This window comes from Idiotropiscis lumnitzeri, chromosome 13, assembly GCF_059441095.1.
Source record: "Idiotropiscis lumnitzeri isolate Australia: NSW breed Sydney's pygmy pipehorse chromosome 13, RoL_Ilum_1.0, whole genome shotgun sequence".
In the NCBI taxonomy this organism is placed as follows: Eukaryota; Metazoa; Chordata; class Actinopteri; order Syngnathiformes; family Syngnathidae; genus Idiotropiscis; species Idiotropiscis lumnitzeri.
The window spans coordinates 16,021,222-16,046,010 of record NC_142403.1 but is presented as its reverse complement, the minus strand read 5'-3'; the positions used below and the strand labels follow the sequence as shown (position 1 = coordinate 16,046,010).

Here is a 24,789-nt window from a genome sequence, read left to right as displayed (position 1 = left end):
TTAATGAGACATGGAAAAAAAACGCAGTCTCATATTCTGCATTTGAATTCATTTTTCGATTTCATCAGAATTCACAGCAATTTCCACTGAACGTCTTGTTGGCATGATTTTGTCATGTGAAAAATTATTCATCTCACGCAGCACAGGAATTTTTTTTTTATTTTTATTGAGCAATTAAACTTTAAAAGGCATTCCATCGAATGCTTTAATCATTTATTGCGGCGTGTTACACATTTCACAGCTGACTTGTCAAACATTTACAAAAAATATTTCCTGGCCACTGCTTCGTTTCCTCCCCCAAGAAATGCAACATGAAACAAAATAAATAGTGGACGAAAAAACATTGCGGAGTGACAGCAACCATAAACGATTCGTGCCCCAATACAGCAGAAAAAAAAAAGGAAATCAATAAAGGAAATTGATTACGTACACGTATTCCTGAATTAAAAGATCACCACAGAAGCTAGTGACATGCCGCCTGTTGAGTAACACATTAAAAAAAAAAAAAAAAAAAAAGATGTGAGGAAACAACTGCTTGTCTTCAAGTTCAGTATCGTCCGTTTTCTTCGGACCGCATATCCCAGAATGCCTTGGAGGAGACGCTGGGATTTCTACCGGCTACAGTATGTACACACAAAAGAGTCCTTCAGTTGAGCTCTCACAGTCCAGCGTCGGGCTTGATGAAGAGGGCGGAGAAGGCAAACGCCAGGAAGACGATCCCGCCGATGATTGTGACTGAAAGACAAAAAGAGCGGCGACAATCCAACTCTGAACCTCGCCGACGTGCATCAAACCTGCTGCCGCTTTTTTTTAATTCAACTCAATCCCCGCTTCCAGTTGCTCTCACCTGTTCTGACGGAGATTTTCTGGGCAATCATCCGGCCGCCAATCACAGCCAGGCCCGTACACAAGCAGTGTCCCAGCGTGCCGCCCACAGCCACGCCAAATGGATCCTAGTTCGGGTTTGAAAAGGAGACGTGATGCAGTGGTTTTTTTTTTCTCTTTATAGTTCTTGCACAGTATATTCTTTTATTAACTCAAGTAAACTACTTTTTATTTTGCTTTTAAATGCCTTAAAATCATTTTTTTAATATTCAATATGTGTCGGCAGCAGTGGGGGTTTTTTTTTTTTTGCCCAAAAAGACATTGCGTAAACGGCAAATCCATACAAGTGTCTTAAAATCCGACTTTAATCAATCATTGCCGCTATTTTGCTAACTCTTCTCCACGTTTTGTTTTTCACAGAGGCTCTGGTCAATAAACTTCAACTTTTTAAACTTACTAAAACAATCTGTGTTTGTGTAGTTATCCATTATTTAAAAAAAAAAAAAAAAAAGATCACAGTTCACGGGGCACATCCGTGTCACAGTGCCACAGACGAGAGCTTATAATAGATTTCTTTTTTTTTTTCCTCAATACTTCAGTTACGCCGATTCAGCTACAGCAGGCCTAATGGCGTAATAGCCTCTGCACTTTTTCTTTCAAATGTTTTTTTTTGCACAAACGGCACTGCTGACTTTACAGCATTACAGGTAAATAAATGCTAAGAATTTTCATTTCACCCAGATTGAAGATATTGAATTCAAGAAATTGAGGGCAATGTTTACATTTGACCTTCTACATACTTCATTTTAGTCAACTAAATTGACTGAAGTATAATTTGAAGGTACTTCATGTACAAAAAAAAAAGAATAAATAAAACATGACAAAGTTATGACTTAAAATTCAGTTTCATGGTGAACATCAAAGCTCACGTTTTCTGGGTTTGGTGCACGTGATGCTTGCCATGCAAGCCCAAGCGAGAACATGGAACCAAGGATACATGATAAATATCGGAATTATATTGCGGCAAAAAAAAATTGCATTCACGTTCAAATTTGATTGATTGTATAGTTTGGAAAATGTGCTAATGTAGGTCTAGTTACTGTCACTTTAAGCGCTGGGCCATCTGCTGCACGACGTACGATTAAATTTTGGGGCTGCTGCGTGCGACTTTTTTTTTCAATTCGCATTATTGATGACGACTCGAGAAGTGACAGAGAGTCGTGATTTGTTACATTTTAAGCGATCACATAATGTTTTTCTTGAACAGTTTTCGTTTCCTTAAACATCACAAGCTCCGTGATGTACCAACAATTGGAAGTTGAAAGAGTGCGCCGAGTTACGTAAGCGCACCTCGCGAGCAGCCAGGATGATGGTGGTGAGCTGGGAGCGGTCGCCCCACTCGGCGAGGAAGGTGAGGGTGAGCGCCTGGATGAAGATGGGAGAGATGACGCTGTGCCACCTGGTCGACGACGGCGGCGAAGTCGAGCCGGACCCCGCCTCCACGTCCGGCGCGCCGTTGGCCATTTTGGAACGCTGCAGCTGAGGAGATAAGAAAAAACAAACAAAAAAATAACATAAAAATGGTGAGAAAAGCTCAATCCAAATTGTTCAAAGCCACACCGAGCTGCGACATGCATCTTATTTTGGCCTGTATCATCATCTCAGACTGCTGGGACATAGAAGTAATGCAACCACGGCCTTTGGACTCACACCTCTTCGTCTTTCTTCTTGATCTCAGCCTGCACCTCCTCCAGCTCCTCCTGGCCCTCGTCGGGACTCATCTTCAGGCCCTCGCGCAGCATGCGTACACCGAAGATGGCAAAGAGGCCGGTGGACACGTAGTACGTGTAGATTCTGGGGATGATGGTCGTGGCGTAACCGAACAGAACTGTGGTGAATGAAGGACAAGACTGTGTCATCATCCAATAAGAAGTCACAAATTGATTTTAGCAAACATCATAAGAAGGAGTTATTGCAAGTGTTTTGGATTTTCTTTGGATTTGTTTCACGGCACTTCCAAAGTATTGAACCATTGCAACTGGTGTTTATGCAATACAATCGTTTAAGTAACATTGCTTAATGTTTGTGTACATTCTAGATCGTTGATATTGATGTGTTACAGTTTGCTGATTATCACATCCCTCTGGAGGAAACATCAAACTGTCTCTCACCGAAAATGAGCTTGACACCCCTAATTCGAGGTTCCGCCACATGACTCACCGGACAAGCATGTCATGAGCCCCAGTGCCAGCATGGCGCCGGCCAGCACGGTGAGCCGGTTGTACCGCATGGCCATAATGGCGGCGATGAAGAAGGTCTTGTCGCCCAACTCGGACACGATGATGACGGAAATTGAGGCCACAAAGGCGTGGATAAATCCCAGGTTCCCTTTGCTGGGGTCATCCTCCTTCAACACCGACACCAAGGGAGGCACACTGCTTTTTTTCTGTCAAGGAATATTAGTGTGAAAAATAGCCTAAAAAAAAGAATCCCTGATTTGATTTCAAAGTAATACACTGAGGGTAAGCGTGTACATTGATTGTTGGTGGTGGGGTACTAGAATAAAATGTAATTGCACATCCACTACAGTAGGTGCCAATGGCATTCTATTTTGTCAAATTTGCAAGCCGCGAATATGCGGACGTTTACTCTATTGGAGTGCTTCTCAAATAGTGGGGCGGGCCCCCCTTGGAAGACCTGTGCGAGACATCCACTCCAGTAGTTGGCGCTCTCATTGTAACTTTACGGTGTGGGTTTGTTTTGCAAAGAAAATGCTATTATTTATAGTTGCGGCGGAGAGTGAGTAGTGGGGGCGCGAAATGTTTTTTTTTCTCGCTGGGGGGCATAACAAAATAATTGCGAAGCACTGCTCTATCGAATTGCATTGATTCGATTATACGTAATGTTATGTCGTGTGTGTAAATTCAGCAATTAAACTTTTTAAATCGAATATTCGCTCTTTTAGTTATATCTTTATGAAGTATGTCTTACTGTCGAACGCAAATACTAACTAGACGTGTTTTTTGCTATCTCGCCGAGTCCCTTTTATGACACGTCTCAGTTAGCATGTAGCAGCTACGCTCGATGCTAACACCAGACACGTCGCTTAAAAACGAGTTTCTTCGCGATAACTACGTGTGCTTTTAACTTACCTCGACGGGAGCCGGCTCTTTGGCGGCTTCTGCTTCTTCGGGAATAGCTGCGACTCCGACCAGCAACGCGAAGACGAGCGAAGCGGCGAGGGGGAGAAAGAAAGTCCCAGCTGCCCGCGCATCGCCACCGCCGACCCTGAGAGGCATTCTTTATCGTATTATGGTCTTTGGTGGGTTCTTAGCCGCCCGCTCGCGTCTCTTCAACCCTGCGGCGAATTACTCGAGCCCGCCGGTAGCAGCCGAAAAAGGCAACTTCATCATTTAGCCGTCGTTTTAGTCGATGTCACAAACAGACAGACCGTGATGGGAACTCCGGAGGAAGTTGTTCTCGTCTAACTACCGCATGGTGGACAAGCGTCCGCTGTGATTGGGCAGTCTAGATATGACGCGGGGAAAGAAGGCGGGACTAAGTAGGTGAACGGGTCACTGATTGGATGTCTCAAACGTCAATCACATGGAAACCAAAGCCTTTGCACAGTATTCGGTTTGTTTGGAAGTTCTAAAATAAAGCATCGAGGGAGACTTGATTAGGTACAGCCAAAACAAGCGCTGCATTGGGATTTTTTTTGCTAAATCAGCTCATGATCCAAAGCATACCACATAATCAGCCAACCAACTATAGTGTAAAAAGAGTTCATAATTGAAAACGCATATCACACGTTATTAGATATTTATCTATCAACTAAGTACCAATCACTCATCTATTAATCCAGCCGTACTGCACATGATCCAAAGCATACCATATCACACCCACATCGCATATACGCACCTACCCATCTATACAGCAGAATATAATGATACAAAACATAGCCCATTATGTATAAAATATGTATATTGCAAGGAATCATTCATGCCCCAAAGCATCCCATATCACAGAAAAAGGTCATGATGATGATCAGGAACAGCTCAGATTTTACTTAAAGGGCTTGTAATATTAGTTCTACATTGATCAGTTTGCTTTTTGTACAAATTCACAAAATACTTTCATTGAAAGAGAAGGATAAGTCATGTCACAGAAGCAGTTATTTTTTTATAAAAGCAATACTTACTGGAACAGCTAAAACATAAATAAATATAACGGATCATAATATAATAATACAGCATACACACCAGTTGCCACGATCACATCACAAAAGGTATGAATGCTTTTCTGCGCGCCGGGTACGATGGGTATTTGCTGAGGTAGTGGTCATGGCAGAGCAGCGCGGCCAGCGCCTGGTTGAAGAGCACGTACAGAACCACAAGCCACCAAGTGAGCGAAAGACCGCCAGCCACCAAACTCAGCGAGACATAGATGAGCAGCTCGGCCAGGTAGTGCGGGCACGACACCAGCTCAAAGCAGCCGCCATTTGGCATCCGATGAGTCAGTGTCTCCACCCTTCCTGGACCGACAAAACACAACAAACCAACATTCACTTGTCTTTTTTTGTACTACTTTTTGGTGAAGCTTTTAATAGCCATTTACTTGAATAATATCTTGTAATTAAAGTAAAATCACCAAATACGAAGTGCATTTAAAATCAAAGACTGTGCCAATAGATTTCTTTGGTCCTTAAATACAATCTAAATTGAATTTTTCTTAGAAACAATTCTGAAAACCGCCCACAAGCACCACACTCCAGCAGTGTTGGTTTGCGAGGCCCAAGCAAGGGTGTTTTGTTCTGACATGATGTGCTAAAGATGTGCAGCTAATAGACAAGAGTGGGAAAAGACCCCCCCCCCCAAAAAAAAATACCATCAGTGGATTAAAATTTGTTAACTACAAGTTTCCACCAGATGGCGCCAAAATAATATTTTCATTGCAACAAATAGTCAAAATTGTCTAATGGAGCATAAACTAAAAAAAAAAAAAATCTGTGAATGCATACATTTGAGAATGTTGATCGGCAAAGATGTAGTGCTTCACTGCTCTGTAAATAATCAATAAAATAAATGAGAGTATAAGAGTGGCACAAACAAACCCATTGAATTTGATGGACTAATGACTAATTAGCAGGGGGCGTGAGCAAGACGGTCTGTGTCGTCTCTACAATGTAGAGTGTAGCGTGCTGCTTTCATGAAACAAACCAAGAGTTTCCGTGTTCTAAAAAAAAAAAAAAAAAATAGAAACATCGCACGTCCTACGATGTGACTATTGTGCATACGCACATCACAATCGCGATGTTCCAACGGCATATCGTGCAGGCCTACGCGAGGGCATGCATACTTTATCCTTTGTGAAGAAACACCAATATTATTTGTATTTACAAGAGCAGCTGTGACATTCTCCATGTATAACCTGTATTATATTGCCCCCAGGTGGCCCAGGGCGCGCACCCCAGAAAGAACAGCACAATGTCCATAAAATTGAACCCAAAAATGTAAACATAGAAAGAAGTATTTTGCATATATTGCATATAATTTATTTATGCTATTACAAGCTCACCTGACTTTCCCGTGCGGAGTCCAGCCAGAAGTGCCATGGACTGATGCTGCAGCAAAGAGGCCGGAATGAAAAGGGCAATCCCAGCAAAGTGACACCACTCCAGTTGTGATAATAGAGGCCCACTTGCTAAAAATGACCAAAGAAGACAGCGCAACCAACATGAACATCAAGCAGAGCATCGATGAATAGAACTATCGGGGGTCTATTTGACCATTTGTTTGGCGGTCCGAGCATAGCACAGTCAGCCCCAGCAGGAGGTAGTAAACCAGGCCGAAGACGTACTGCAGCAGGTGGATGACGCCGTCGGAGAAGATGCTGACGCAGAGACACTCCGCAAGCCTCCGTAGTGAGTGGGACCACAGCAGCAGCTGCAGCAGCACTGTGCTCACATGTGGAGCTAAGAGAGGAAACAACAACATTCAAGATGATGCAATCCATCGAGATTTCTATCGGAACAGCTCATGATCCCAAAACATATGAAATGAAATCATTTTGTATTTATCTGAAATGCTCATGGTGATCCAAAGCATACCACATCATATTTGCTCTATCAACCTGCACACTGGAAGTTGCAAACAATACCTGCCTACCTTGTTGTGCTGTACGTGATGAACCAGATAGAACATTTACTAAGCCTGTCAGCCATTTGGGATAGAAATGTAGAGTCACGTTCAGACTGAAAGCCAACAGTAGACCATTCCAAACGAAGGAAATGGCGTAGAAGTGCCAAAACCACCTAAATGACGAGGGAAAATGCACTTAAACAAGAATATCCGTGCATTTTAAATGATGTATTATAAAGCAAGTTCACCTCTTTGGAACGTCAAACGCGCACAACCAGGCGTCGCGTTTGAGATTCTGTTTGGTTTTTCCGTATCGAACCAGATCCTGGAACAGCATGTTCAGGTGACATGTTTGGTATTTTGACGGCAAGCGCTTTGCTAGCTTGTATGCCCACAGCGCCGCGAAGAAAGAAAAAGACAAAAGTAACCAAACGAAATCTATCGGACTCAAGCCGAAAGCGCTCCAAGTCATTTTTGTTACCACCGTGTTATTGTTTTGTGTAACACCGAAAAGGACCCGTCTGAGAACAAAGACAAATATATAGTGCCAGGGTGAGAAAAGCCGCACATTTTTTTCCGACTACACGAACTGTAATGGTTAATATTTTACACAGTTAGCGGGTCGTATTTATTATTCATTTCAAACATTGTAGTACATATGTAAATGTAATTTATTAGGGTTTTTTTAATTAAAAAGAGGTCAATTGTAGTTTGCCATAATTTATGGCCCATAAGAGAACTGATATAACCCTCTAATTAAAACTATACTTTCCAAAGTAAATATATTAAGATAAACACACACATATAAAAAAAACACACACACGCACACACACACGGAAGACTTTGATCCAAAGGTCAGGAGCATCAACCACGCCGGCCTTCGTACGTCAGTCATCGACTTTCCTCTTTGCGGAGCTCTCTCTCTCTTTCTCACTACTTTTGAGCGTCAACATGTAAGGTGCGAGGCCTTTGAAATTTGTGATTCCAGGATGCCTTTTGGAGTAGCGCAACATCCTGTCTGAGGAAGTGTGGACTGTTTCCTGCTTCCCCTCCCTCCCAGTCGGAGCCACTGTCCTCTTGACTATGCCAAACTGCAACCGCTCTTGTGAATGTTGCCGCAATAGTTGGCATTCACACCGGTGTATTTCTTACTCAGAAAAGCTCACAAGTGATGCTTGCTGCTGACTCAAAATCATCACAGTGCCTGAGTGTTCTGAAAAGTAGTGCATAGTTTGAGAAAAAAAAGTTAATAAAACTGCTGGAACAAAGAGCGAGGGTGGTGGTTTGCATGGTGAGCAGAGAGCGAAGATAGGATGCGGTCTTACTATTAACTCTTTTATAGAGTGTTTTATATTTTCTGGGTAAGGGGTTTATGTGTGAAAGGCAAAGCGACTTCCTCAGTCGGTCCAGCAAGTGGAGGTGTCCAATCAGCCTGGGATGCTCCTCCTCCTCTGGCCAGTCCAGCGTGCCTTCCCACTGCCCCTCTCAGAAGAACATCCAACTCAATGGGGACCTGCTGCTGAGCACTGGCCGCTGGTTTGTCAGCACCCCCGGTTCGATGGATCGCTGTTGAAAGGATTATTTGATTTGCCGCTGTCAACGTCGTCCTTTATTATTTCTGGAGTCCATTAATGGAATAATGGCTTGGGGACTTTTTATTGTTATTTTTAGTCTGGAACTTTGCTATGTTGCTGGTAAGGCCATTTTGTTTTTAATTGGATTTCATGCCTATTCCATTTGTTTTATTAGTGAAACTTTTTAGGGTTCTATTGCGTTTTCCCGTGACTTGTTTTTTTTTTCCACACAATGTCTGCTGACGTCAGGTGGGTGGGGGTCAGCCCGTATCCTCTGAAACAGGAACCCCACCTAGGCCGTGCTATGGCCCGGGCCTATTGAGCTTGACCCGGCCCATCTTTCCCTGGCTTCCTGTTTTGACATAGCCGCCATTTTGTTGGCGCGCTGTGAAGTTGCCACGTCGGGAAAAAAAACGTGGAGTGAAAAGTTGGGGGTTGATTGATGAGTTATTTTAATTGATCAAATAAATAGTTTTATGTTATCACATTTAAGGCACAATGGACTTTATGAAGGCAGCACTTTCATGTTCTATGCCTTAAGGCACCGAAGATTCCGGTGCGGCGTAGAGAACGATAACGAAGCGCACCGTTGATGTGATGTAACCCTAGCCCTAAGTCCTTCACCGAATCAAAAAAGAACAGGGACCGCGCCTTTCTTTAACGCAAGGTCTACGCTAATTCTAAAACTAGTTAGATCTCCTACAGCCTTCATTTAACATTTCAGAGGTCGAAGTGGGCATAAGTGGAAACGTGCACGTGAATTTTGGCAGCAATTGGTTGGAGTTTTCTAACATAAAGCCAAGTTAAGGTTTTTAATCCTACTGTTTAACATTTTTATTTATTTTTTTTTAACCATGGTGACTTCTCAAAAATCAATGCTGCAGCGAAAAAGTGGTTACCATGGAAAACCCAGCACCGGAATAAGGATTCAAATATTTTTATACTTTTTAATACAATAAAATGTGAGCATGGGAATACTGAACAGACAGACATGGAAATGTTAAAAGGCCAGGAACTTGTTTAATCGATGTAAAAAGAGTAACAACACATGGGGCTTGAGAACTGTCAAAATGACGGCTCTGAGAGTTCTAGTGTCAACAAACAGCAACCTTGTGGGGTTGATGTTGGCTACAAAACAAAAATGGCCAACTTCCTTACAGTTTCAGGTGTGGATCCTTGAGAGTTTTTTTTTTTTTTTTTTTTGCGCGTCCTCCAATGACAACAGTGGCTCAATTTATGTCAATTGGTAAAACATGTGTTTGGGGCAGTTCTCCAGTAAAAGACGACTCCATATGTATCGATATATATTTTAAAGTGGAACGATTGAATGCCCAAACATCATTTCAATCAAAACCAATTTTCCGATTCAAACCGTTTTTGGACCCCTCCTATTCACTGTACTCACCATTCCTATATTATACCTCTAAAGCTATCGAGCTGCGCTTCACGTCGGAACCGCCAACGCTGAACATCAACGGCGTCCACAGGATGAACAAATCCGACAACCTGGAGCTCACATGCAGGTATGTGACGACATCTGCCTTGAGATGACCAAGGAAGGCTTCCCCATGAAACTGTATATGTCGTCCACAGAGGCCGTCAATATCTGCGTTGGACCACCCCTCCCACCAGCGCTCGCTTTTCCATCAGCGACTGTAGCGGGTCAGGACTCTTTTGCACGGAACTCCGGCTCACCAACGCCACTGTCAACGAAACGGGACAGTACCGGTGCTCCTACCGCGATCTAAAATCCGAAGGCGGCAAGACGTCGGCGGCCGTTCACGTTTTTGTTCACGGTACGGCCGTCGGGTCAAGACGGGACCAGGGTACTTGAATGCAACGTTTGAGCGATGATGTTTTTGGTTGCAGATGACAAGGTGCCGTTCGTTCCGTCCGAGAAGGAATACGAGGTGGTATTCATCCGGGAAGGCGAGCGGGTGGTCATACCGTGTCGAGGATCTCTGGAGAACCTCAACGTGACACTTCATACTGTAAGGAGATTGATTCTTTTGACTTGACAGTTGTGTACATTGTCCAATTAAAAGCATGTACATAAAATATATCTATATATTTTTTTTTCCAATACTATAAAAATATCTAGGCCGTCAAATTGAAGTATATATCAAATAGTATTTCAGTTTTGTCTCGTCATCTATTCTGTGTTCAAACACGACACCTCCCTGTCTGTCAGAAGTATCCAAACAAAGAGTTCTATCCCGACGGGAAAGACTCCCTGTGGGACGCCAGGACTGGCTTCACCATCCCCAGTCACCTGATCAGCTACGCCGGCGTGGTGTCCTGCCAAACTCGCATCGGCGACGAGACCTTCAAGTCCCCCCTCTACGTGGTGGCCGTCGTCGGTGAGAAAAAGAAACGTCTGACAAGTCTCTGGAGAACAATGGAAGCCCGCTGACTGTCCGTGTCTCTAAACACCCAACCGCCCATTTCCGCAGGATATAAGATCTACGACCTCACCCTGACCCCCACACAAGTCAGGCTGTCCGCCGGGGAGCGTCTGGTGCTCAGCTGTACCGCGTACACTGAACTCAACGTGGGAATCGAGTTCAACTGGACGCACGCAGGCCAGCCTTTGGTCAGCACGCCCAACTCAAACGTGTTCTGTATTGCTATGTGTCAAACCATCTTTAGAACTGGACGGAAGAAACTCAGAAACAAACCAGGTGCTCTAAAGCCTCACATTCCAGAGTCGACCATAAAACAGAAAACGGACTGTCTTGTGGTGAAGTTGTCTTCCAGCTGATGGTTTGTAAGTTAGCATTTAATGTTAGCTTTATTTGGGCTGTCGTCTGGATATCTCTAGAAACACTAGTGGCGGGCAGGTCAAGGCCATCACGGCCTTCTCGGCTAACATAATGAAGAAATCCTGATCAGATTCTTCACATTGATGTCATATTATATCCTAGTGTTGAATTTTTCGGTTAGAGTTTTTATCCAATCAGAATTCAGCTAGCTCGTGTTGCTAGGCAGATTTGTCTTTTGTTTCCATCCTCAATTTGTCTTTCCTTCAGACGGTAGGTAACGGTTCGAAGGCGGCTCACATGACGCCGCACAAGAAGAAGCTGTGGGACTCTCTGGAGCTGTCCAACACAATGGTGGTGGACAATGTGACGGTGGAACACACCGGCGAATACACTTGCACCGCCTCCAGTGGCGCCATGGAGAAACGCGTGACGGCCTTCCTCAAGGTCTACGGTATGTTTGTTCAAAACAAAACTGAATTATTTAGATTCCTGTGTTGAATTTGGGTCCGTTTCCAGAGAAGCCGTTCATTGATATCAAGGAGCCGTGGACCAAAGTGTGGGAGGTGAACGTGGGAGGTTTGTCGTCCACCTCTATACCTGTTAGGTACACAGCCTACCCTGAACCAAGCTTTAAATGGTGAGTTAAGTTTCGGGACAATTAGATTATGTGTTACTGTTTTTGGATGATGCGTTTATGACAGGTGTGGGCAAACTACGGCCCGGGGGCCATAGGCGGCTTGTTAAACGTTTTTATCCGGCCCGCCGAACTTGAAAAAAAATGAAATGAATAAACCTTGGAGTTCAAACAAAAATGGTCTTGGAAAATTGTGCCTCAAAACTCAAACACAACTTGCACTCCCACCAAAATGTTCTGGATCACTAGCCTCGAAAAGTCAACAAGAAATTGAGTTTAAGCATGTAAAATGTTCCTGAACAATATAACACATAAGACAAAAAACAAAAAATAAATTCAGAAACAATATGCCTCAAAAGTCAAATGCAATTAAAATGTTCTGGAACAATATGCTTCAAAAGTCAAACAAAACTTTGAGTTCAACCAAAATAAATTGGAACTTGTGCATCAAAAGGAAGCAAAACTTAACCAAGTCAAATATTCCACAGAATTTACAATACATACAAACGAAAATTGTGAGTTCCTAAAAAAGAAATACCTGATGCTCAGAAACCAAAACTTGGATTTCACTATGCCCCAAAATTTTGAACACATCTTGGAGTTCAACCAAGATTTTGTGGTCCACTCGGCCTTAAAAGTCAAACACGACTCGCGTTTCTTATTCTGGAAAAAGCTATCCAAAAAGTTGATTGGTCGATTTTTTGGGAATATTGACAATGTTTGTCACCGCAGGTTAAAAAATGGCCTCCCACTGACGGAAGACCACCGAATCAAGCAAAGAAGTGACGCTTTGGTCTTTCGCGGTGTCACCGAAACCGACGCGGGAAACTACACCATCGTGCTCAGCAACAAAATCACCAAAGACGAGCAAAGGAGATCTTTCCAACTCCTTGTCAATGGCACGTCATCAAACTCTCGACTCCCGTCATTCCTACCGCAATCCTGCACTGTCCTTAATTGTACTTTTCACTCTTTTCAGTTCCTCCCCATATCATCGAGAAGGAGGTGGCGGTGGACACGGACGTATTTTTATACGACAGCAGCCCCACGTTGCGATGTACCGCCCGTGGCTTCCCGACACCCACACACATCCAGTGGCAGTGGATGTCCACAGACGACTGCCCGGAGGCCTTCGTGTGAGTTTGCGTTGAGGGGAGAGTCGATGTACAATAGAAGTTGTTGACAAAATAGCGAGCGGTGGAGACAATGACCAGATGCGACTTGAAGGCCACACGGCGGCCATTTTGATTTGATCAGCAGATATCAGACACAAAGCGGTTACGCAACCGCCTGGTGAAGCGCACGGACCATGCGGCTTATCTGCTGGCCGCACATCCCGTCGCTTCCTCGCGTCAATCCCGCGCTAGGTTTCCTGTTGTGTTCCCGTCCATCTTTTTTCGGGTGTCCTTGAGAAACTGAGTCCATTGAAGCGGTGCGTTCAAGCTAAAAATGCAACAAAGCAAAAAAAAAAAAAAAAAGGAAATCGAGGAAATCGCATGAAATCAAAGGGAAGCAGTGGTTTGTTGGATTCTTTTTGGGGCTAGAAAAATGTTTTGACAAGGGTTGACACATGGAAACTAAACCCTTGTCAACTTTGGGGAACTTTGGAGAATTTAAATAGGTTTGTCAGAGTTTTCTTTTTTTTTTTAATGGTGTTTCAAGTTTGTTTGGTTATTATTTTTTTGTCAACTGTTTTGCTGTTTTTTTTTAGTTTTTTACCATATTTTTGCCAGACGTTCTTTTTTTAAAATTATTATTTTAGGGACTTTTTTGTCAGTTTTATAAACCTTTGTTTCAGCATGTTTGGTCAGTTTTTTGATCAATTGTTTTGTATTTATTTTTCAATTTTTTGGGGGGGTCATTTTTTTAAATTGCATTTTTAAATTAATTTCTTTTCATTGTTGGTCATCTCTTGGCAGTTTGCGCTCTTTTTTTGTTTGATTTTTATGTCAATCGTGTCAGTTTCATGTTTTGCTTTGCTTTTTTTGTTTTTTTTTAACCAATTTTTTTCTAGTTGTTTTTTGCCAGTTTTATTTTTTTCTATGTTCTGTATGTCAAAATACACCATGACACCTAATCTATGCAAATACAGAAATAATGTCATATAGGTTGCAAATGTTTGTATGAAAAACACTCAACACTTCATGCAATGAAAAAAAAGTACGTAAACTGCTCAGCAACGTTTTGTACACTTGACGAAGGAGGTCCTCAGTTTACGCTCAAGTCCAGCCTAGTCTATCATTAACCCTTTTTGTCGGTTATTTTTCTGTCTGATTTTATTTTTTTTTTTTGCGCAATATTTTGACCGTTTCTGTCGCATTGTTTCACCTGCTCCTTATTTATTTTTCATCCCACAGGCCAGGACTTTCCAAGTCTGAGGCGCAAATCGTCTACTGCAAAGTTTGGCGTGACCTCGACAACGGCACAGCACACAACCTTGTAGAGCGGATTTCCACTGATGTCGATCACGGCCAGAAGGTACACTCAGTCGTCCCTTTTACATCGTCCAATTTTAAGGTTAGAAGAACCGGGAACCAAAAAAAAAACATGAAACGTTCAGGAAAAAAAAATAAAAAATCGGTAGTGAGTTCATAGAATAATAGTGGAACAGGTTAATAAGTTTAGGGTTTGGAGTAACGAACCAAAACAAAAACCCGTGAAACTTCCTGGTTACATTTTAGAACCCATGATAAAAATGCAGATACAGAAATTTATTTTCATCGTACTCTGAGTTGTCAAATGGGTCAGGAAAAAAAAAAAAAAAAAACAAAACGCAAAAATGTTTTTGGCTCGACAGAAAATGGTGAGCTCCTTGAAATTCCACAAAGCCGAGGTCCACGCCTTGTACCGATGCACGGCCGCCAACAAAGTGGGAAAGGATTCCCGCGTTATTTTTTTCCATGTGACGCGTGAGTATGCTCTTGATGACATCACAATTGTCGTCATGGCGATAGTTTTCGCCTTCCAGTGGCCGCATTTATTTTGTTACTTTATGTACTGAAGTACATATTCAGGTTGCTATACTTAAGTCGCTGTATTTTTTTCAGCTATCATCAGCGAAGTTTCTGGAAAAAAAAATTTTTTTTAAATTGATCTCTTTTTGTTTTCAAAATATTTGACTTCACTCTTGCAATATTTGGACTTATTATGAAAAATGTATAGCTTTAAATCTCGAGGGAAAAAAATACTGCATTTACATTTTTTTTTTAAACATAATTTACTTAATTTAACACTTTTTATTTGCAAATCATCCCCAAAAAAAAGTTTATGCCTGTACTATTACGACTTTTCACTTTGATAAAATACGATTTTACAAAGAATTTTTATTTTTTATTTGTACAAAGCTATTAAAATTTAGCGTTGACAGTAAAACGACCTGTTGTGAGTTCAGTTCTGTCTATCTTGTCAGATTTATTTTTATTTTTTTTACATCTGTGCTTCTGATCAAGTACAGACTATGAGTACTTCTGCCACCTCAATCTCCAGGCGGCCTGGAGCTGAGCGTGTTCCCATCCAACGAACCACTAGAGGAGGAGCACGTGGCGCTGCGCTGCAAGGCCGACGGGCTGATGTATGGCAACCTGGCCTGGTTCCACGTGTCCAACGAGTCCGGCTGGGAGCGGGCGGCGGCCGTGCAGCCCTGCCGCTCGTTGGCACTGCCGCCAACGCCGCTGCTGCGTCGCCAATCGTTAAACGGCGAGCGTGGCGCCAACGTGAGTTTGGAGCTATTGCTGCCCAACGCCTCCCGCCGGGATGAAGGCCTGTACGCCTGCCAAGTGGAGAACCTCAAAACCAGAGAGAGGACTTGTCTACTGCGCTACCTGGCGCTCAAAGGTGGAAAAGCACGTTTTGTGTTTTTTTTTTTAACGTATGAACTTAAAAAAACGCGCTTTTATTTGCCAAACTGGAAAAATTGAAACAGCTAAATTAATTTTCAGTGACTCTGTTGTTAGCACATGCAAGAAACCAAATCTGGTAACTGAAGTGGGTACCCCTAGTCTGTCCTTGTTATGAAAAAAAGTCTGACAGAAATCTGGCAAGCGAAAAATTGCAAAAAAAGACAAAAACTCAACTCAACTTAAAATTACAAATAAATTAGAAAAGAACAAGAACCGATTCAAATCCGAAAAAAATGAAAATAAAAATGAGACAAACGTTTTCAGAAAATATGACAAATCATTTAAACAATTAGACAAAATTCAGGCAAAAACAAACAAAATATGATAAAATATGATTTATGAAAGTAATAAATAAATGATCAAATTAGATAAAAACTGATGTGATTTTACAAAAAAAAAAAACTGACTTTAATAAAACTCCTCCCAAAAAATTAAACTGTTCGCTGTGCACAGGCAAAGCCACATTTTAGATCAAACTATTGCTTTGGCGCCCTCTTGTGGCTTCTTGGAGCCAAGCAATTAAGCAACTATGTTAGCAACTATGAAATAAATGTAGGGGCTTTATTTAGTCAGGACATAGCCTTATCTAAAACAAAAAAGTGCTTTGTCGCCATCATGTGGCATCGAGTGCAACCTTTTGGGGCGACCGTATATCACTTGTAATGTAAATGTACTGCAGGTCTGGAGGCTCCGAGAATCCTCAACAATCTCACCGACCAAAAAGTCAACGTGAGCGCCACCGTCACGCTCCGGTGCGCCGCCGCCGGCACGCCCGACCCGACGGTGATGTGGACCAAAAACAACCACACGGTGGTGGAAGGCTCTGGTAAGACGCGCGCTCATTCAGAACCGGTGGATTATTTCCGTCTTACCTTGTTGACACCTTTCCAGGTGTGATCCTGAGCCGCGGTGGTCACGTGCTGACCATCCAGCGCGTCAAGAAGGACGACGGTGGCTTGTACAGCTGCTCTGCTTGCAACAGCCGCGGATGCGACACCTCGCAGGCCATCTTGACTACGGAAGGTCGGTATGGCGCTCACCCGGTCGTGTATCTCTTAGCTGCACTGATAGGATCTCCCCGGGACCTTTAGAAAGTAGTAACACGACATAAACACATCATATGACATAAATTATTTATGTCATATGATTTATAATAAATCTGTCATAAACTGAAAAAAATCTGAAGAGAACATTACAGAAAAATACAAAAACTGAAAAAACAAGAATAGTGCAAAAATATGACAAGAAAAAACATTATCAAAAATATTATCCCCCCTTACAAAAAAAACAAAACAAAAGGAATTATGCAAAAATGTAATAGAAAAAAAGCCAAATGTCTGTCCAAAAAAAGTGAAAACTTGGCCAAAAATGTGAAAAAAATGAGAGTAATCTGAGAGAAATTTGGCTCAAAAATTACAAAACCAAATTCAGAAATATCAAAACATGACAACATTGTTTTTGTATTTGTACCACGTCGTGCTGTTACGATGCGGAGTCATTTAGCTCCCTTTTGGTCTGCTTTGCGGTGAAATTTTATCGCCAACATTCCAGAAGGGGGACGCACCATTTCCTGTTTGTTGATTTTAATAACCATATATTGTTCAGCATGAAACCTTCTGGCTAAACCATCTTATTTATATTTAACCTCAAGGCTAACTTTTTTTTTTTTTTTTTTTAAATATCAAAGATTTGAAAGCAGAACAACTTCCTCATGACGGGAAGCTGGCTCCATTTGTGCGCCGCTTCATCCTCCCGGGAATTTCTAAATCCAAAACAATGGGAGGACTATAGAGGACAAAGAGTGGGGTAGGGTGTGGGGGGGTCGTCGGGGGTGAGGAGGGGGGGCGCGATGTTGCTCGCCGGGCCTGGCCTCAGCTCTCCTGTCGAAGCCGACCACCGGGGAGACACACAAACAAACCCGTCTACGTGACTCGGGTCTTGCCAGCAGAATGTGGACCTTCTTAGAACGGGGGCGGCGCCGCTGCTAACGAGCTCGACACCACAAATTAGCGCGCGCGAAAAAGAGAGAGACCTCTTTGTGCAATTGACTTTGACTGCCGAAAATGTGTTATTGTGACCGCATGAAATATTTCCGACAGTGACGCACGCGCGCACGAGCCAAACACAATGATGAAGTAAATGCCATCCTTTGATTGACGTTACGTTGTTGAATTCCTTTTCATGCTGTCCAGTCGGAATTTTGCACAATTCTTGGGTGTTTTCCAGGTTTTGTCACTATTTGTCAAGATATTTTAAAAAATATTTTTTCACTTACTTTGTCAGTTTTTGTCATATTTTGGTCTGTTTTTTTTTCATTTGTCATATATTTTTGTTATTGTTTTTTTTTTTTTTTTGCCGGACTATTGTTTGATTATGTTTCAGTTTTTGTCTTATTTTTGTCTCGGTTTTGCCACATTTGTAGACGATTTTGCCAGGTTTTTGGCCAATTTTTGTTTGGATTTCCCCATTTCTGTTATTTTTTTCTTTTTCAAAAATGTCTGTTCCTGCTAAATTTTTGTCATATTTTTGCCCCAAGTTTTGTCAGTTATTTTGCTAGATTTGTACATTTTTGTGTTTCATCTTTTCGTCTGAATCTTGTTTGTTTTTGTCTTTTTTTTTTTTGGTCAGAAGTTTTTCAAAATTGAGTTTGTCAGTTTTATGACAGATTGTTGTCAGTTTTGTCAAACTGAATATTTGTGCAGGTTTTGTCAGATTTGGGAGTTTTTTTTTCACGATCAATTTCTAATTATATGACAAAATCATCAATCAACATTTAAAGAAATACATCATACTAATCAGCTTAGCTGATTACAGAATCGCTCCAAATCTCTGCAAAGGTTTTCCTCTGACGAACCAATCAGATGAATTGTTGATAAAGACATTCCTGATAATTCCTGTCCTATTTTTAACACTTTTACTGTGTTATTGTGATGGCTTTAGGCGCGGAGGAAAAGACCAATGTGGAGTTGATTGTTCCCATTGGCTCGGTGGTCATCGCCATGTTTTTCTGGCTACTGGTCGTCTTTGTCATCCGCGGGAGAAAACGGGTAAGAATTTGCTCCTATATATACTACTGATACGCTCTCACACACAATACTGAACAGCTCTCACACATTACATATATATTAGTGAAAAGCTCAGTTGTGTGTGTGAGTGCATTTTAGCAAGGTGTGTGAGAGGCGAGTCTAAATTATGTCCTGGTTTCCTGGTCGGCCCCTCTCATCCTCGGCCCACACAAGTGGAGGACGTGGTTGAATACGACATGCAAACACACACACACACACACACACCCCAACACACCACAAGTATGACTGATTAGAAGCGACTACTGTCTTTTGTGTCCATGAACAACGGGGTCACTTTCTGCTCCCATAAGTCACGTACTCCCACCAGGCCCCTTTTTACTGGAGGGAACTTCACTATAAACACGCCACACTGACGCACTGAAATGCAAATGATGCTCTGTTACAGCCCAACGGCGGCGATCTTAAGACGGGCTACCTCTCCATGATCCTGGACTCAGAGGACGTGCCCATGGATGAGCAGTGTGAGCGGCTCACTTACGACGCGAACAAGTGGGAATTCCCTCGGGACCGGCTGAAGCTCGGTATATGAATACACAATACATATTATTTCATTTTTTAAATATATTTATTCGATAGTCGGGAAGTCTGTTGATCAAATAATGTTCCTTTTTTAATGTTTGACCAAAGAAATAAGTCAGGACGTTCCCTATAGTTGTCCAAAGAAATGTGTCATGACATTTCCCCATAATCGACGAAACCAATTAAGTCAGAATCGTCCTGATATATTTAAAGGCGATCCGCTGGGGCGAGGCGCGTTCGGTCAGGTCGTGGAAGCCGCCGCCTTCGGCATCGAGAAAGTCACCACCTGCACCACTGTTGCCGTCAAGATGCTTAAAGGTGAGTCGTACCCGTAATCACCAATAGTAGACGGGCCTAATGTTGGTCAAATCTGGTGCGGCAGAGGGAGCCACGTCAAGCGAGTACCGAGCCTTGATGTCGGAACTGAAGATCCTCATCCACATTGGACATCACCTCAATGTGGTCAACCTTCTGGGAGCCTGCACTAAGCCTGGCGGTGAGTAGTCGCAAACCACCGATGGGAGTAGCACTCGACGCAAGTAGCAGTTCTATTGCTTTTTTGTGTAGCGTAAAAATGCACAAATGCGGTAACTCTACCGCTGACACTATGATTTCCTTCAATGACATTTTAGGCCCTGTCATGGTCATTGTTGAGTACTGCAAACATGGGAACCTCTCCAGCTACCTGAAGAGCAAACGTGGAGAGTACAGTCCTTACAAGGTAGGTAGCTCAAAGATGGCACAGGATAGCCACTAGATATTTATTCTTGTTCTTTTGTGGTCATCAGAGAAAGAGAACGGACAGTAAAAGGTGGACGTTGACAGAAGACGACGTGACCGAAGGTGATCTCGGCCTGGCGAAGATCGCCCAGTTGGACATCTGCACAGGGACGGCCGACAGATCTTCAGATGGCCACCTGAATCCTCGGGATGGTACGTAATTCCAGTTTGATCGTCTCTCGCACCCAGGTTTCGTCCTTCGTAACACCAACCATGTATTGCAGAAAGCACAGATGATGACCACCTGACCATGGAGGACCTGATTTGCTACAGTTTCCAGGTGGCCAAAGGCATGGAGTTCCTGTCCTCTCGCAAGGTGAGACTCTAGAATGTGGATGTCCTTACAGATCCTGTCCACATGGATACTAACTGTCTTCATGTGCTTTCAGTGCATCCACAGAGATCTGGCCGCCAGGAACATCCTGCTCTCTGAGAACAACGTGGTCAAAATCTGCGACTTTGGTCTGGCCAGGGATGTTTACAAGGACCCTGACTACGTCCGCAAGGGAGACGTGAGTTCCGTCATTGGTCATTTACATTCGCTATTTGTCAAGCTATTTCAGTCAAATCTTCTCCATTAAGTTATACTCGAGTCACACGTCGCTAGCTAGCAAACTAGTACAACAGGTAGCTAACGATAGCATTTAAATTCTGCAGAGTATCACTGTTTGAGTGAAACAACAAGAGTTAAAAGTTTGTTGTCAGCCAAACTCTGATGCAAAACGACCTCATTGGAATCAGACACCACCAAAACGACTGACAGACTCTGATGTAATAATTTACCTAGCAACCACGCTAAATTGGCAACACTGATTCTGCTTTTGTAGACAAGTTCCTCTCTGTTTGTACCTAGTGAATGCAAACACTACAGAAGATGTTAGAAAAGACAGAAATTGTCCTGACATCGGAATTGACATCTCTGCGGCGTTGTCCATAGGCACGGCTCCCTTTGAAGTGGATGGCGCCAGAGACCATTTTCGACCGTGTGTACACTACCCAGAGTGATGTCTGGTCCTTTGGGGTTCTTCTCTGGGAGATCTTTTCACTGGGTAAGCCAACTAGGTCACACAAAACAAAGAGGATTTCTGTGTGTTTGGGAGGAGTATCTTTTCATATTTGATTTGGCGGTATGCCGTTGTACCATGACTTACAAGTTTAACACGTTCCATGACTGAGCTCATACCTTAATTTACTCAAATAAAGACCTTAAACCAGACCAGCGCGAATCCGACGCAAGGCACGATCTAAATCTGCGCAGGGGCGGGCTGGACTTGGTTTTAGTATTTTGGACGACACACGTAGATTGCCGTGGGTTTTTTGCGCTGTTGTGGGCGTGAACATAGCGGACTCACAGATTACTTAAGTGGGCACTTGGAGACTGCCTTCCTCACAAATTGTACACGTCCGTGTGTGACAGATTTCGGCTCGCAACACAAAGCAAAATAAAATAATTGACCAAGTGACGATTTCTCGCAGTATGTTATGTTTGTTCATTCCGCAAAATAAACTTATGTCTCGTCTCCAGGAGCTTCTCCCTATCCTGGCGTTTGCATCGATGAGACATTCTGCCGTCGACTCAAAGAAGGCACAAGGATGAGACCACCAGAGTACGCCACCTCGGAGATGTGAGTGTCAAGGAGATCATTATTACCAACTCACATGCATTGTCAGCCAGAGCCCTCCAAAAACCGCTCCCTTCGGCAGATACCAGACCATGTTGGACTGCTGGCTGGACCGCCCCACGGACAGGCCTACCTTCGCAGAACTCGTGGAGCATTTGGGCAACCTGCTGCAGGCCAGCGCACGTCAGGTATGAAGATTGAAACCAACTCATGCAAGTTAGACTTCGGAGAAAAGTAATAGCCTAACATGTACACTGGCAATCATTTGGCTGTTTCATATTCAGCCTAATTTAAGACGCTCTCTCCTCCAGGACGGCAAAGACTACATCCCTCTGACAGCAGGAGGTGACATGGAGGGAGCTCCGAGTTACTCGGCGTCGCAGAGCAGAGACATCCTGGAAGATCAGCCGCACTATGACAACGCTCTGTCTCTCGGGTCTGCTTAGTGTATTCTCGAAATCTTTTGTACTTTCCGCTGGCGCGTGTGCATGTCCACTGACGTTTGGATGTGTCTTGGGGTTCAGGCAGGGCGAAATGTGCAGTCGGAGGCTCAGCGTGAAGACGTTTGACGATGTCCCCGTGGAGCACAGCAGCGTCATGGTGAGAGACTTCATGTCATTGGAATAAAATCAGAATGTTAGTAGAATAAAGTTGGAATATTCAGAGAAAATAAAATTGTGATTCATCGACAACTAAATGATTATTTTTAAATTATTATTAAAAAAATAAAGAGACCTTTTTTCGGCGTTCGTATAGGTGGGTCACATGGACTGTTCAACAGAGGAAGCAAAAAGTTCGAGTCCGCAGCTCCTAACTACGCCCAATTTAAGGTATGTACGGTATACCAATCTATGTTGAGCTAAAGCGCTAACAGGCTAACACTCTGCTTCAGAATTCATGGAAATTGTCTTAAAGTTACAGAAACAAGTGGAAATGTTCATGCAAAAAAGTTGCAATGTAAAATAAAACTTTGGAATATGTGGAATAAAAGGAAGATGATCATTTGTAAAAACGTTTTTTTTTATTTTACTACTTTAGTGTTCACGTAAACTACTCAAGTTTTGGTTATAATTAACAAAAGCTAACAAAATAGCAAAAACTAAACTCAACATAGCTGAAATGCTCGCACACACACGGAAATTTTGTTCAGTCACACAATCTGAAAATTGCAAGTGGAAAAAAATATACTGGCTCATTCAGACGACGTAGTGTGACTTGAACGCTCAGCGCTGCCATCTGCTGGACGAAAGTGGTAGTTTCACTTTGCTTTTTGAAAACTCGATTCTGAACTTTGACATTAATTACTCCCTCCGACCCCATCAGCCAACTCCTTCGCTGCAAAAGCAAAGAATCGCTGGCGTCCGAGTCGTCCAACCAGACAAGCGGCTACCAGTCGGGCTACCACTCGGACGACGCCGACGTGCCCATCTACGCCAACGAGGAGGCCATCGTCAAACACAGTATGCTCCTGAAAAAGCAAAAGCCTCCTCCTGCGCCTCCCGTGCTCAAGTTCAGCGTGGAGATCCGTTACAGCACCCCGCCCGTCTGACCTTGGAACCTTTCGGTCTTGTACAGTTTCTTCGTTGAACAATGTGTAGAGCTGCAGCGCTGTTGTTGTTGGCGTCATAAATCAACCGGAACAAAAATGAAGGTTGACTGACGAGCGGGTGTAAACGAGCCCAGGCTATCGTGTTTACTCAGCGAGCTCACGAGAGGACTCGCTTCCTGTACAGCAGGAAACGGTGTCGGAAATTTTGAGATTCTGGCGTCAGTGTGCGGAATGCTTTTGTTTGACATTGGAGGCAGTTCTCTTTTGTTCTTTGTGTACAGTCTCTATATTAATGTATACATGCTAGCCAGAGAATTCATGTTACTAGTTTTATAAAATCATTGGGATTTTCCCATTAATAAAGTGTTCAGTATTTAAAGAAAAAGTACTTCATTGCAGATTTTTTTTTTTTAAGTTTTCTCATGGTCAATAGATCGCACGTCAATGTCGTTTTGACGAAAATTGTTTGGTTTGTAGCAACTTAACGTTTCCGCAGGTTACGCAAACTTTCACCCGAGCATAATGTGTAAAGTTTATTTTTGTATTTACGGCAAGTTTGTTTATTTTTATTCATTTGTATTTTTTTGGAAAATGGTTCATTTTAGTTTTGTTTCAATGATTTAGTGTTGGTTTTAGTTTAAAAAAAAAGTTTGTCGAGTGTAAGCTAAAAAAAAGGTTACACAGTATTATATATCTTATTAATAAAGTAAACTACAATTCTCAAACAACTAACCTTCCTTCTCCTATCTACAGATGTATAGCAATACCGAAATAAATACTTTAAAAATTTTATGTAATTATGATTCATCTTAATTAATCTTCTTAACATGATTTGTAGTCTCTATTTCACCTATGTATTTATTTTTTCACAGTCTGTCACATTTGCCAACCCTATCCCCTTCTATTTTGTCCACGGGGACCTGAAACGGGGTTGCCGCGGCCGCTGGGAACGTCGCGTAAACGTACAGTAGCTTAAGCCTTTTCAACAGACTCGTCTCGTAAGAATGAGCGTTGACGTCACCTCTCAGCATCTGAGTGGGTGACGAGTGACGAAGGCATGTGGGAACGGACTCGTGTATTTTGTCTGCCATCTCAGACAACAAACGCTGCTAAATATAGCATGCTGCCATATGAGGGACTGTCAAGAAATTCAGGTTGACCTCACAGAATTTTACAATAAAAATGCAACAAAAGAAATTGCTCCTTTATTTAATGTCCTCACTTTTTTTGTGTGGAACTCTAAAATGATATATAAGTTTGCACCAAAAATCAGGGCCTTTAATTTTATTTATCAATTTCTGGGGGATTTTATTGTTATACATGCAGGACAGTACCTACATTACTCCAAAATCTCACCACACTAATTGTGATTGTTGTTCACCAATCAGCCTAAAAGTCA

General features: G+C 42.7%; 3 protein-coding genes across 4 annotated transcripts; 1 reads left to right on the top strand and 2 right to left on the bottom strand.

Moving 5' to 3' along the window:
• Positions 1-136: 136 nt before the first annotated feature.
• On the bottom strand, positions 137-4,344 carry tmem165 (transmembrane protein 165). Its single transcript, XM_088312466.1, has 6 exons — positions 3,978-4,344; positions 3,046-3,271; positions 2,538-2,713; positions 2,176-2,364; positions 848-953; positions 137-735 (listed from the first exon to the last, which is right to left on the bottom strand). Exons 1-6 carry the CDS (start codon positions 4,122-4,124, stop codon positions 659-661), a joined length of 921 nt encoding a protein of 306 aa, XP_088168592.1. The 5' UTR covers positions 4,125-4,344; the 3' UTR covers positions 137-658.
• Positions 4,345-4,866: 522 nt separating this feature from the next.
• Positions 4,867-7,472, bottom strand: srd5a3 (steroid 5 alpha-reductase 3). The gene is made up of 5 exons (XM_088312465.1): positions 7,214-7,472; positions 6,993-7,138; positions 6,614-6,799; positions 6,403-6,528; positions 4,867-5,359 (listed from the first exon to the last, which is right to left on the bottom strand). Exons 1-5 carry the CDS (start codon positions 7,435-7,437, stop codon positions 5,100-5,102), a joined length of 942 nt encoding a protein of 313 aa, XP_088168591.1. The 5' UTR covers positions 7,438-7,472; the 3' UTR covers positions 4,867-5,099.
• Positions 7,473-8,055: 583 nt separating this feature from the next.
• On the top strand, positions 8,056-23,487 carry kdr (kinase insert domain receptor (a type III receptor tyrosine kinase)). Of its 2 annotated transcripts, none has more exons than XM_088313178.1 (30): positions 8,056-8,659; positions 9,969-10,062; positions 10,133-10,335; positions 10,409-10,530; positions 10,734-10,899; positions 10,993-11,132; positions 11,569-11,752; positions 11,818-11,938; positions 12,668-12,834; positions 12,915-13,071; positions 14,293-14,413; positions 14,733-14,844; positions 15,422-15,769; positions 16,514-16,660; positions 16,726-16,857; positions 18,775-18,881; positions 19,306-19,441; positions 19,653-19,757; positions 19,822-19,935; positions 20,072-20,160; positions 20,228-20,372; positions 20,444-20,535; positions 20,609-20,731; positions 21,157-21,268; positions 21,745-21,844; positions 21,924-22,029; positions 22,153-22,277; positions 22,366-22,441; positions 22,598-22,671; positions 23,165-23,487. In XM_088313178.1, exons 1-30 carry the CDS (start codon positions 8,605-8,607, stop codon positions 23,388-23,390), a joined length of 3,999 nt encoding a protein of 1,332 aa, XP_088169304.1. In that variant the 5' UTR covers positions 8,056-8,604; the 3' UTR covers positions 23,391-23,487. The 2 variants fall into 2 exon arrangements, with proteins under 2 accessions (XP_088169304.1, XP_088169303.1); XM_088313177.1 differs by having other exon boundaries at positions 10,731-10,899.
• Positions 23,488-24,789: the final 1,302 nt, after the last annotated feature.

Bases quoted from the DNA above. Each gene is read 5' to 3' on its own strand.
- srd5a3 (XM_088312465.1), bottom strand. From the start codon at position 7,437: ATGACTTGGAGCGCTTTCGGCTTGAGTCCGATAGATTTCGTTTGGTTA. The intron at 7,139-7,213 runs GTGAACTTGCTT...CTCGTCATTTAG, and splicing joins GCGTTTGACGTTCCAAAGAG to GTGGTTTTGGCACTTCTACG. The intron at 6,800-6,992 runs GTAGGCAGGTAT...TTCCTCTCTTAG, and splicing joins ATCACGTACAGCACAACAAG to CTCCACATGTGAGCACAGTG.
- tmem165 (XM_088312466.1), bottom strand. From the start codon at position 4,124: ATGCCTCTCAGGGTCGGCGGTGGCGATGCGCGGGCAGCTGGGACTTTC. The intron at 2,714-3,045 runs GTGAGTCATGTG...CATTCACCACAG, and splicing joins GCTCATGACATGCTTGTCCG to TTCTGTTCGGTTACGCCACG. The intron at 2,365-2,537 runs GTGTGAGTCCAA...TTATCTCCTCAG, and splicing joins TCAAGAAGAAAGACGAAGAG to CTGCAGCGTTCCAAAATGGC.
- kdr (XM_088313177.1), top strand. From the start codon at position 8,605: ATGGCTTGGGGACTTTTTATTGTTATTTTTAGTCTGGAACTTTGCTAT. The intron at 10,900-10,992 runs GTGAGAAAAAGA...CCATTTCCGCAG, and splicing joins CTACGTGGTGGCCGTCGTCG to GATATAAGATCTACGACCTC. The intron at 20,536-20,608 runs GTGAGACTCTAG...ATGTGCTTTCAG, and splicing joins AGTTCCTGTCCTCTCGCAAG to TGCATCCACAGAGATCTGGC.